The sequence below is a fragment of the Trichosurus vulpecula genome, chromosome 2 (genome assembly GCF_011100635.1).
Source record: "Trichosurus vulpecula isolate mTriVul1 chromosome 2, mTriVul1.pri, whole genome shotgun sequence".
Taxonomy (NCBI): Eukaryota; Metazoa; Chordata; class Mammalia; order Diprotodontia; family Phalangeridae; genus Trichosurus; species Trichosurus vulpecula.
Genome location: NC_050574.1, coordinates 379,728,072 through 379,740,087, shown reverse-complemented (window position 1 = coordinate 379,740,087; position 12,016 = coordinate 379,728,072). Strand labels below are relative to the sequence as shown.

The following is a 12,016-nucleotide window of genomic DNA, read 5'->3' as shown; positions in this document are numbered from 1 at the left end:
GCTGCTGGGGAGCTAAGCTGTCAGACGTTCTTTTCCCATCTTGGGGGAAGGTAGGGTAAAGGTGAAAAGCAAACACTCATCTGTTCTTTAATTTGCCTTCCCCCGCCCCTTCTAGAACAAGATCAAATAGCAAGAAGCGTTCAAGCCTCGTCATCCCTGGGGAAAAGAAACAGTAAAAACTTAAGCTTTCTGTCTGGCACCAGGACCTGGCCGGCGGGAAAATTACGTAAAACGAGTCGGCGCACAGGGGTTGGGGCTTGAGTGTGAGAACCCGGAACGAAGTGAAGGCACGTGGCTGCCCTCGGCCAATGAGGGCGGAGACGGTGCCGGCAGCCCCGCTTCCAGCAAAGCGAGAGAAGGAGTAGCGGTTTGGAAGCCGGGGACTGGTGGGAGGTCGGCCCCGCTTCCTCCTCCAGTCCCAGGCTCCCGGAAGAAGAAAAGTGAGGACGAGAAAGAATGGAATGGGAGGGTGAAGGGGCGGGGCAGAGACTTGGATTGACTGTGCTTTCCGCCTATGCCGGGTTTCTGTCGGCGTTTGAACGGCAGGAGGTGGGCGGTCCTAGCCAATTGGCTGTGGCGGAGAGTGGCCTGGGCCGGCGGGAAGAGGGAGATGGAGGAAGGGGGAGGAGGCGGGATTCCAATCCGGTTCCATCTAGTTCTCGGACTGCTGCCGCTGCGGGTCCTCGCAGCCCAGCGGCGGGAGGAGGAGCGTCGAGGCCCAGGAGCCCTGCCGGAGAAGAAGCTCCCGCGGCTGCGGCACTTTCCCTCCGACGCCAGAGCCCAGTCTCTCCCGCCGGCGCTCGCCCGTGTCTGGGGAGAGGGAGCTGATCCTCACTAGCAGCCAAGATGCCCAAGAGGAAGGTGAGTGTGCCGACCCGTGGTCACTGCCTTTGCCCGCCCCGGCCCGACTTGACACGCGTGACCAGCCCCGTCTGCCTTTCCCGGGGCGCCCGATGCCTGAGGTCCAGATCCCCAGGGCCCGCTGCGGGAGAAAGTCAAGTCAGGCAGTGATTAAGCGCCTCCTGTGTGCCATGCTTGCTGCTGAGAGTTAGGTACAAACACAGGCAGAATCACGGTCCTTGCCTTCCAGGGGCTCCCAGTCTTAATGGAGGAGGCAGCGTTCAAACATAGGTGCACACGAGACAGACACATTCAGTTAAGAGGTAAAGGCCTTGTCACCCTTCGCTCCTAAGGACGACCCGGAGACCTCGCTTATCGTGGCATCCTTGCAGGGAGAATGAAATTCCTCTGCCAACCGCACGCCTTCCTCCATCTTTTCTCTTGAACTTTGCAATCCCAACTGCTTCCCCAAATTTACTTTTCTCCCGCCTAGAGTTAACCTGTTAGCAGCAGCTACTCCGTTTATTAAGAGGAAAGAAGGTCCTCCTAAAGACTTGAAGGATACGGGAGTTGGAGTGATTATTTGTGTTTTTGTTTCGATTTATCAATATCTCCGTTCTACCGTAATGACATCTGCCTGTTGAGATTGGCCTTATCGAAATTTCTGCTTCAGTAGGGCCGAAGTTCAGAATTTGAAGTATTTCTATTATTTCTATTCAACCTTATTCTGAAGTCTCAGCAGACAGATTTTCCCTAGGGCAAAAAGCCTCCCTAATTTGGGATCTTGTTCTGGGAAACTATGGGATCTGGGTTCATTTGATGCTTTTGATGTTACTAACTTTTGCCTTTCTTTGACTAGGTCAACTCTGCAGAAGGGGAAGTAAGGGAGGAGGTAAGGATGCTTTAATTTCAAGAAATATGGGTCTTGAGGAATGAAGCATTAAGTTACATATCTTAAATAACTTTGCTTTTTGCTTTTTTAAGCCCAAGAGGAGGTCGGCCAGATTGTCAGCTGTAAGTAAAGCCAACTTTATTCACTCTTGTTTTCTGTTACATATCAGATAACAAAATACTTACAGATACTTATGTCTTCCAGAAACCAGTCCTTGCAAAGGTTGAACCTAAGCCCAAAAAGACAGCTAGGAAGGTAAGATTTTGTACATGAAAAGAACCTAGAAGTTGTTGGATAGTATTTAAATTATTAATTTGAATTTTCTGTTTTCGCTCCCCACTCCCATTCAACCAAACCGAATATTTATGGCTCAGTGTCTGAAAGTATTAGAAAACCAGATTCTTTTATTCTCTCTTCAGTTAATAAGCAAGAGTAGTATAATCAGAATATGCTTTTTACTCAGAAGTTCTTTTGAGCTAAACACCTAACATTGAATTCTCCGCTCCAATATTTTAAAGTCTTTAATTTTGCTAAACTCTTGAACACTTAAACACTTAATTAGATGTTGGTTTTCACTTACTTACTTACACTTACTACTAGAGTAGTCTTTTAACAGTGCACTTGTTTCAGTATGGTCTAAATTGCTAGAAGAAAGCTATTTCTAAGCACCTGTATATATGGGTACTTTTTTAGCTAGAAAAATCAATATGCTAAATGATATTCTCTTCATAAGCTTCATTTTGAGAAGCTCTCCAAAGTCAGAAGGGAAAATTCACATGTCCACTCAAAGCAAACAGCAAAAAATACTAACAAGAAAGTTCAAATATATTACATCAATCTTCAGAAGAATCCAAATGTATATTCTTGGAAAAGTGAATTGTTAAATTTGCATCTGATGTAAATTGTTAGACGAAGTCATAACTATTAGATGTCTGAGCTTGGTTACTCATCAAAGACAAAACTGCAATTATAATTATTTAATCTATCAGAATTAATACCTTGTTTGGTACTAAGTCAGTTTAGAGAGTTAATAATTCCTCAGCTGTTTTTAAATCTAGATATCAGGTGGATGATTTTTAAGGCTTTTTGTTTTGGTAATAATTTCTAATTATGAGCAAATTTGACCATAAATTACTACTGGTTTTTCACTCTCATTTACCAACATATTGTTGACCTACTTTTAATTTAAAAAAAATAGTTTTTAACAACTCAAAAATTTTTCTTCTGTACTTTTGAAATTTGGGTAAATAGGCCTTTATGTAAAATTCTTTTAAGTATTGTTTTGTTAAAAATATTTTGCTTGAGATCTTAACCAGCTCAGGAAAGGTATACACATAATAAAAACAATGAAGGCTTTTAATGCCACAGGAGAATAACATCCTGTGAGTTAGAATAGCATTAGAATAATTTTATTCTAATAGCCTTATTTCACTTATAACCAGCTATGATATAAGTTGCAATCTTTGAACTGCCAGTAAATTTTCCTGGGATATTGACATGAATAGTGTTTAATTTTCCCTCCATATTTTATTCTGCTCTCTTATTAAAAGTGTTAATTTGACATTAGTGTTTTGATAATAGTCACCACTTTGCTTTTAGAGATACAGATGATTGGGGCATCATTCAAACTTTCTTTTGAGAAAATGATGCCAGCTTTATTTAGAATGTTTCTGTTTTATCCACAAAAGCCATCGATTGGATGAGATGCTTTAAAATGTGCTTTATTCTCTTCTTTCTAATTTATGCCACAGTCTTCATGCTAGTCAGACTTTAACAGACCTGTATTATCAAAATACAAGTTACTTTATGTGAGAAGCAACATGGTACTATGGGTGGAACTGCTGCACTTAGGAAGAACTTGTTCAAATCCTCTTAACCTCTTTGAGCCTCATGTTTCTCATCAGTGAAAAAGGGATAAATATCTGTAGCACCTTCTTACCAGGGCTATTGGGAGGCTCAAATGAAGTAATGTATATAAAGCACTTTGTACACCTTTAAGTCATAGAAAGATCATCCATACATTCCATAAGTCATGTTTTACTGAGAGATGCAACCTACTACCAGTATGTAATAGCCATTCATCAGTCTCTAGATGCATCCAAGTGTATGTATGAAGTATACTTTAGTTTTTAAATTAGACATTATTAGCATTCAGTAAACTTAATTTACTTCAGTTTAATATAGCTTCCAAGGCTTGCAGATCAAGCAATGTTTTTGAACAATCCTATGTCTTTAGTGGCTCAATGGATAAAGAATTTAGCCTGGAGTCAGGAATGCCTGGGTTCAAATCCAGCCTCAGACACTCACTGTCTTTGTGACCCTGGGCAAGTCACTTAACTTCTGTTTTCCTTAATCCACTGAGAAAGGAAATGTCATACTACTCCAGTATCTTTGCCAAAAACAAACAAAAAAAACCCATTCAGGGTCACAAAGAGTCAGACTCTACTGAACAACAAATGTCTTTAATGATGGACCATTTTTCATATGTGAAGGTGATGCTACTAACTCACTTCATACTGGGGTATAAACTTGATGGGGGGGGTTGTTTATTTTTCCTTGTGGCAGTGTTGAATTTGTCACACATAAACACACACAAATTTCATTTGGATAGAGGTAAAAGGGAGCTTAAGAATGCAGCTCATCTTTTAGATAAAGTATTTTATTGGTTTGCTTTTTGGGAATTATAGGAAATTTTTAGAGACTTCATCCATAAAACTTGGATAACTCTTAAAATGTGAATCTTATCTGTATTCCAGTTAGCCATACCTGAAATATAAAACTGTACTTCATTAAAACAGCTTAGGATGTTGGGGTTTTGGGTTTTTTGTTGTTGTTTTTTTTTTTTTTTTGAGTAAAATTCAAGTGGGGCTTCCCATAGTTGCCAAATTTTCAAACACCTAAGTAGAAATAATAAAAATGTAAATTTATCACTCTTTACTTTTGACTTAAGTGATCTTAGGATCAAAAGGTCAACATTTTCAGTGATTATAAAATTGCCATCTTGATTCTTGGTTGGATTTCATTATGAACTATTAAAATGTTATTTGTATTTGCTTATTCCTTTTCAGATATGCTAAAAAAGAAGAAAAATAGATAGTAAATAGTAAAGGGGAATTTTCATTAGCTATTTCAATGACAAACTTTGTTTCAAAGAATCTTTAATAAGTACAGTGGGTTTTTTCCCCTAAAAATGGAAAGAATTGAGGATAAAAACATTTTTCATAGAAAGATTAGCTTTTTAAAAATAGATATAATGGTTAATCTGCAAGGAAGAGGGGGAGAGTAGGTGATTAGAATTCATCAACCCAATCCCTCCTCTCCTTCCCCCGATTATTGAGGATTTAAAAGATTGATATTCATTTTTTTAATATATGTTTTTGATATGAACTTGATAATTTGGAAAATAAAGCAAAACATTTGAATGTTTCATACATAAAATATTTAAATGTTTGACCTTTACTAAAATCTTACTGTGATCTCATTACTAATAAGCACTTTTTAAAAGTTCATTAGAATATCCTGGTTTCGTGGAAGAAGTTGGTTTTTGCTCTTGGAAAAAGTTTACTATGTAATTCAGACTAATATGTTTAATACCTAGGAAGATGTATTAATATATACAACACTATATGTCTGTAGGCTAAATCCGAGGACAAAAAAGTTCACACAAAAGGAAAAAAAGGAGCAAAAGGAAAACAAGCAGAAGCTACTAACCAAGAGGCGAATAAAGATGACTTGCCTGCAGAAAATGGAGAAACTAAAAACGAAGAGGTCAGTACTTATTCTTTTCCATATGCCTTGATTTTCTCAGATAGCAATTTTTCTTGTTAATAAAAAAACAGCCCCACTATAAAATAAGGTAAACCGATCTCAACATCATGGTTTCTAGTCTTTATGATAATATATCTCAAAGTGTACTTAGTCATCATAAGTTTATACCAGATTTTTAGGTGACTATGCTAGAATATTTGCATATAGACAGAATTTCACCAGTATAAGTTCTATAGATTTAGAAACAAAAAAGATCATCTAGGCCAACCCTGTCTTTTTACAGTTGAGGAAACATAACCAGAGAGAACAAATGTTCTGTCCAGGGTCAAACAGGTGGTAAGTGGCCAGAGCCAAGATTTGAACTCTGGCTCCCAGTCCACACTAAATATCTTACTGTGAGAAAATATCGTATTCATTCATTTAAATACCGTAGATTCTCTTTGAGGAGACATTGAACATATGTAGATATGTAGAGAATAAATATGAAGTGAATGCACAGTATTTAGGGAGGGTGGATATTACCAGCTGGGGTTCCTGTAGAAGGTATCACTTGAACTGCATCTTGAAGGAATTAAGGGATTCTGTAAGGTGGAGGTGGGAAAGGGAGGGCATTCCAGATAGAAAACTGGAATATGGGAATGGAGATTAGAGATGGAGTGCCATGTGTGAGGAACAGGGAAGACCAGTTTGGCTTGATCGTAAGTGCAGAAAGATAGGTTGAGGCTAGGTTGTGAAGGGCTTTGAAAGCCAAAGTTGTTTATAGTTGATCCTAGAGGCAATGGGAGGTCCTAGCATTTATTGAGGTAGAGAATTGAGGGTCAAGTCTAGGCTAAAAGGAAATGTCTTTGGCAGCTATAAATGGATTGGAGAAGGTAGTCATTTCAGGTAGGACACCAATTAGGATGCCATTGCAATCTATATGAGAGGTAAAGGAGCTGGAGCTAAGGTAGTGGATGTATAAATAGAAGGTTTTGTATGGAAGAGATACGAAGTTAGAAATAGCAAGATCTGGCCACTGATTAACTGCATAGGGTAAGGGAGAATGATGAGTGAAGGATAATTTGGATTGCAAACTTGGGATACTGGAAGAATGGTGGTACCTTTGACACACAGAGAAGTTTGGTAGGTGGGTGTGTTTGAGGCAAAAGATGATGATTGGTTTTGGACATTGTGAAATTGAGGTGTCTGCAGTATCCAGTTTGATTTTGATTTTATCTATACTACGAATTTGTTCGGAAATGTTAGTCCCTCCTGTGGCCTATATCAAATATAATGAGCAATTTTATAATTTTTTGTTTTACGTTCTTTCCAGGTTCCAGTCTCTGATTCAGCAGGAGAGAAAGAAACCAAATCTGAATAACATCTTACACCAAGTGTTTTAACAATTGTCCCTGTTACCTCCCTTCTTGTACAATTCAGAGGAATATTTTTATCAACTATTTTGTAAATGCCAGTTTTTTAGTAGCTCTAGAAACACATTTTTAAGAAGGAGGCAATCCCACCTCATCACGTTAATTTTTTAAAACATTTAGATAAATGTAAGCCAATCTAAAGTGGCTTTATTTAGAGTCCTGTTTAAAGAGGTGAAATCATGTGCTGGTTGTCAGTTTGGTTTTTTGTTTGTTTGTTTTAATACAACCAGAAATTAATAGAATGTTTACTAGGAAGGTGTTGTGTGTCTTGTGCATAGGCTTAACATTCCATAGGCAGTTTTGACATATTACATGAAGCATAGATAGCAATTTGGAGCTGTGACCACAAATTTTAGAGCTCTTTATTTTAATTAATCTGTATCCATCTTGTCTTTTGGTACAATTGTTTCCTAAATAAAACCGCTTCCTGGTGTTGGATCTCCCTTTCAAACTTGTGTGCTATCTGTGACATTGTCAGCTTTGGTAGTGGTGGTACAATTTTTTTTCCAGTAACTTTGTTAATGTGCTGTAAAAGACTGGAAAATGTATATAATGAGTGTAGTTTTATCAAATACAGAATTAGTGGCACTTTGCTTTGTAAAAGACCTAATACCTTATCCATATTCAGGATGTTGGTATTTGATAACCTCTTTTTAGGGAGAGTTGCCTCAAGACTTAAAGTAAGAAAGTCACTGGAATAACAGTTCAGAAAAGGATTACAACTACGTAATTTTTAGATTTTTCTAGCATTTTTTAAATGTACAATTTATTCATAGTGTCTATGTACGGATTACCAAATGAACTAATAAAATCTTGATTATAAAAGAATTTTGGTTTTGTAACCCATGTATTACATTTAACAAGAATATTTTGGTGGTTTTTTTTTTAATGTTAAATTTTTTGCATGATCCTTTTGTAATGGACTGTCACGCTTGTGTGAATATGCAGAGGAGGCAGTGGGGCATAGAGAGGATCCAGGATCCTCCCACCTCTGGAATGTTGGCTTTGTGATCATAGGAAAATCATTCACCTCTTTATCCTCTAGACAACTCTAATACTTATAGTTTCAGAAAGAGCACTAGTTTGCATTAGTAGGCAAAGTTTCTTCATCTAGGATTTCCCTACATCAATGAAATCACTGTCACCTATGAATATGCTAGTATAATGGCTCATTGTAAAGCAAAATAATATTACTCTTATCAAGAAATATGCCTTCTGTCAGTCAATTATGGTTCTTTCCCATTTATAAAGTACAGATGTTTTAAATGTATTCACTTATTTTAGCCTCACAGTGTCAAGGAAGGCAAAGTATCATGATTTGATATGAAAAAATAAGTGTAAGGCAGTATGGGTATTTGCTTAAGATGATAGTTAAACCATAGCAAAACCAAAACAATGCAATTCTTTTGATTTAAAACTCTTTCCCTTGAATTGGGGAGGAATATCCAAGGCCTTGAAACTCTATATAATGATGTTAATCCTCGTTTCTGAGAGCTTTTGTACTTAATTAAAAAACCAATCTCATCAGAGTGTACCAATTGAATTGGGAAGAGGCTCTGAGTACTGTTGTACAGGAAGTCTGGGAAGAATCAGATCTTAGAGATGGCAGAGCCCTTGAAAGATCCCTTATCCCAATGAACGCTTGAAGGTTTTCTATTAATTTCTTTCCATATATTTTCTTCCATGTGGTCTGCATCTTCAGGTAGGTTAGGTGTATTATCTTCATTTAATAGATGAAATAGCAGTTTCTTGCCCACCAGCTATTAAGTACAGAAGATGGGGACCCAGAGTCTAGGTTTCCAAATTATACTGCAACAGGACTGTGGCAACCCTGGGGTTGACATGAAGACACATTTGCCACAAATATTCAGGCACTTAAATATAAAATAATAATAGCGAACATCTACATATCATTTATATGTGTGTACATATATATATTTATATGTATATGTATATATATAAACATTTATGTGCCAAGTGCTGTGCTGTGTAAGTGACTTGCCCAGGGTGACAGCTAATATCTTGCAGCTGGATTTGAACTTGAGTGTTCCTTATTATAGGCTGTATCCACTGTGACATCTGGTTATACCGGATACTTATTTGCACATTTTATATTAAAAATGACAGTAGTAGCTTAGTGGTTGTCCTTCATTCTCAGAGGACCAAAACGACATCACCACGTTGGCATCAGTGTTAGAGTACCTTGAATCCAATAGTAGCTAGCATTTATATAGGACACAACAACCCTGAGGTAGGTGCTGTTATCCTATTTTATAGATGAGGAAACAGGCTGAGGTCAAGTGATTTGCCAAGGGTCTCATAGCTAATAAGTATCCCCCCCAATTTTTTCTGTTTTATAGTTTTAGTACTGGCTTGTCAATAACAATTAGAGTTCTGAAGCCTCTAATTGCAAAACTTAGTTCCAACATCAAGGTAGACTTGAACACATTTTTACAAAAATTGCCCAGCTGTGATTATTTTTTTATTATTGGGGCAAGTAAGTTAAGTCAGCAACAGCACACCAGAAGGGACAATTCATATTTAAGTGGGGCTTTTTTTTGGCAGTCACTTTCCATTGACTACACACAAGCACACCAGATCACTCCATTATGAAAACTAAGCAGTTGGAGCAAACATGTTGGTCGTGTCTAAAAATGTAAACTGTGGGTCACAACCTGGTTTAAAAGTGTCCTGAAGGAGTCACAAGTGGAAAAAGTCTGAGAAGCTCTTCAGTATAGTGCCTACTTCGGTCCTGTGAAGTCACAATTGAACAATGCATTCATCAGAAATCTAAATTCAATGCCATGAGCACGGCAAATTGTTGTTGTTCTGCCTACTTAGCTCTTTATCAGTTTATACCAGTTCCCAAAATTTCTCTGAATTCTTCATATTTGCAATTTCTCTTAGTGAGACATCCATATCTGACAACTTATTCAGCCATTCCTTAGTTGATAAGCACCTTTCCTTCCAGTTCATTATTATTACCAAAAATACTGATAGAAATATTTTTGTATATGTGGCACTTTTTCCCTTGGCTTTGACCTCTGGATATGCATCTAATAGTGGTATTGTTGGGGCAGTTTAGAACAAGTATAATTTCAGATTCTTCTCCAGAATGAATCATTCACAGTTCCACCAGACCTTGGTTTTTCTAAAGGCTTGAGACAAGGGAGTAAGTGTTCTTTCTGTTCTTATTTCAGAAAGAAGTGTGTTTTTTCTCTATTCTTTTCGGCAAAACTTCAAAAGCATTACCTGACCCTGAAAGGTCTAAACTAGGAAATCTTTTTTAAATAGCCTTGAATGGAGCAACCATGGTAATAAATTCAAATATGAAACCATTAAGCAAATAGCAAAAAAATTAGTTAAAAAAAACTTGCCCTCTATATTTTAGAGGGGATACTTGCTAAATCTCCTTACTCTACATGTCTACAACTATAATACTGTAAGATGAGAATTGGTCTCAGAAAAAAAAATGGCCCCAAATATGGAAGTTGGGAGGGCTTTCTATAATAGAAACTACGTCATTTGGGAATATCAAGGCATTAAAATCATAAAGAAGACACCCCAAAAAACCTATTTAATGAAGCATTTCCAGAGACAAAAGTCCATCCTAATTCCCTGTAGGTTTCTTCAAAATGGCAACAGGCCAAATAACATTTAGAACTAGTTATGCTGCTTTTTGCCAGGAAGAACAGTGGTGTGCTGGAAAGAGCTCAAACCAGCTTTCTAGAAAAAGTCAGTTGTTAAGTTTTCACTGTGAGCATTTTAGCAAATGTTACAAATAGGGCTTGATTTATTGTTTTGTCTAGACGTGAGAAATTGATGGAGAGTATATTAAGAATTTAGATCTCATAGTCCTATAATGTCATGTACATTCCTTCTCCCCTATTGCCCCCCCAGCTGGTTGTTAAACCTTTACCTGCACACTCCTGAAGGTATTCTGGATGACTTATAGGAATGTATCCTATAATGACTATAATATTATAGATATTGCTGACTTTTTTTTCTGTAATGGAGTTCAAGGCATATGAAAGTTGTTTGCATAAGCTAGATGTGTTTGATAATTAATGAAATGTTCTGATTTTAACTTTCTTCTTGTCACAGATTGTGAAATCAAGCAATAAGCATTCAAAGACAGAAGTAAAAGTCCTTTGTCCCAGGAAAGTCTATCTTAGGAGGTAGGGGTGTGGGGGAGGAGAGTGGGTGATACAACTTGAAACTATATGTATAGGTACAAAATAGATACTAAATATGCAAGATAATTTTGGGAGAAAGCACTAATAGCTGGGAGAGTTAAAGAAGGTATCAGAAAAGGCTTCCTATTAAAGATGGTCTTTGGGCTGAATTTTGAAGGAAATTAGCAATTCCAAAAAGTAGAGATGAGTATATCATGGGCATGGAGACGGTGCTGTGTGGGAGGAACATTAAGGCCTATTTGGATAGATTGGAGTGTACAGAGAAGATGGTAATGTGTAAAGAAGGTTGAAAAGGTAGATTGGGGCCAGGTTGTGATAGGCTCTAAATGCCTTAACAGAACTTTAGGTAAAGAAAAGGGAGCCACTAGAATTTATTCAATAGGGGATTTAGAGATCATTTAATCCAATTTTCATTTTACAGATGAGGAAGCAGAAGTCTCAGAGAAGTGAACTGATTTGCCCAAGGACAAGAGGTAATAATAATAACTGGGGAAGAGCCAAGATGTGAATCAATGTATCTTCCATGGTACAACACTATCATATTCTAATTTACATATGAATTGATTCAGTTTTGTGTTTTTAAGAGTTTTAAATTTCTGAATTTAACAGACAATTAAAAAAAAGGTGGGGGCTCATACATGAAATCGTGAATCCCTGTTATGTAGAGTGTGTTTTTCTTTTTTTAGTATACAATAAATTCATCATATAACTTAAAACTCTCCTCCCTGTGTATGATTCCTTCTGTTCTCTTAAACATTTTCACAGCCCTATCCCTAGCTCCCCTTTCCCTGTTTTCTTCCCTCCTCCCATTGAAAAGAAAAATCTTGTATATAAAAGCAAAATATGGGGCTATAAAGACAGAAAATGAAATGGATGATAGATAAATATAGCTATGAGCATATCTTGGA

General features: G+C 37.4%; 1 protein-coding gene across 1 annotated transcript; it reads left to right on the top strand.

Moving 5' to 3' along the window:
- Positions 1-321: 321 nt before the first annotated feature.
- On the top strand, positions 322-7,740 carry HMGN1 (high mobility group nucleosome binding domain 1). Its single transcript, XM_036743465.1, has 6 exons — positions 322-861; positions 1,700-1,732; positions 1,825-1,854; positions 1,937-1,987; positions 5,369-5,500; positions 6,813-7,740. The coding sequence occupies exons 1-6, from the start codon at positions 847-849 to the stop codon at positions 6,858-6,860; spliced, it is 309 nt and encodes a 102-aa protein (XP_036599360.1). The 5' UTR covers positions 322-846; the 3' UTR covers positions 6,861-7,740.
- Positions 7,741-12,016: the final 4,276 nt, after the last annotated feature.

Coding starts and splice junctions, on each gene's coding strand:
- HMGN1 (XM_036743465.1), top strand. Junction 1,855..1,936: donor GGTCGGCCAGATTGTCAGCT/GTAAGTAAAGCC, acceptor TATGTCTTCCAG/AAACCAGTCCTTGCAAAGGT. Junction 5,501..6,812: donor GAGAAACTAAAAACGAAGAG/GTCAGTACTTAT, acceptor CGTTCTTTCCAG/GTTCCAGTCTCTGATTCAGC.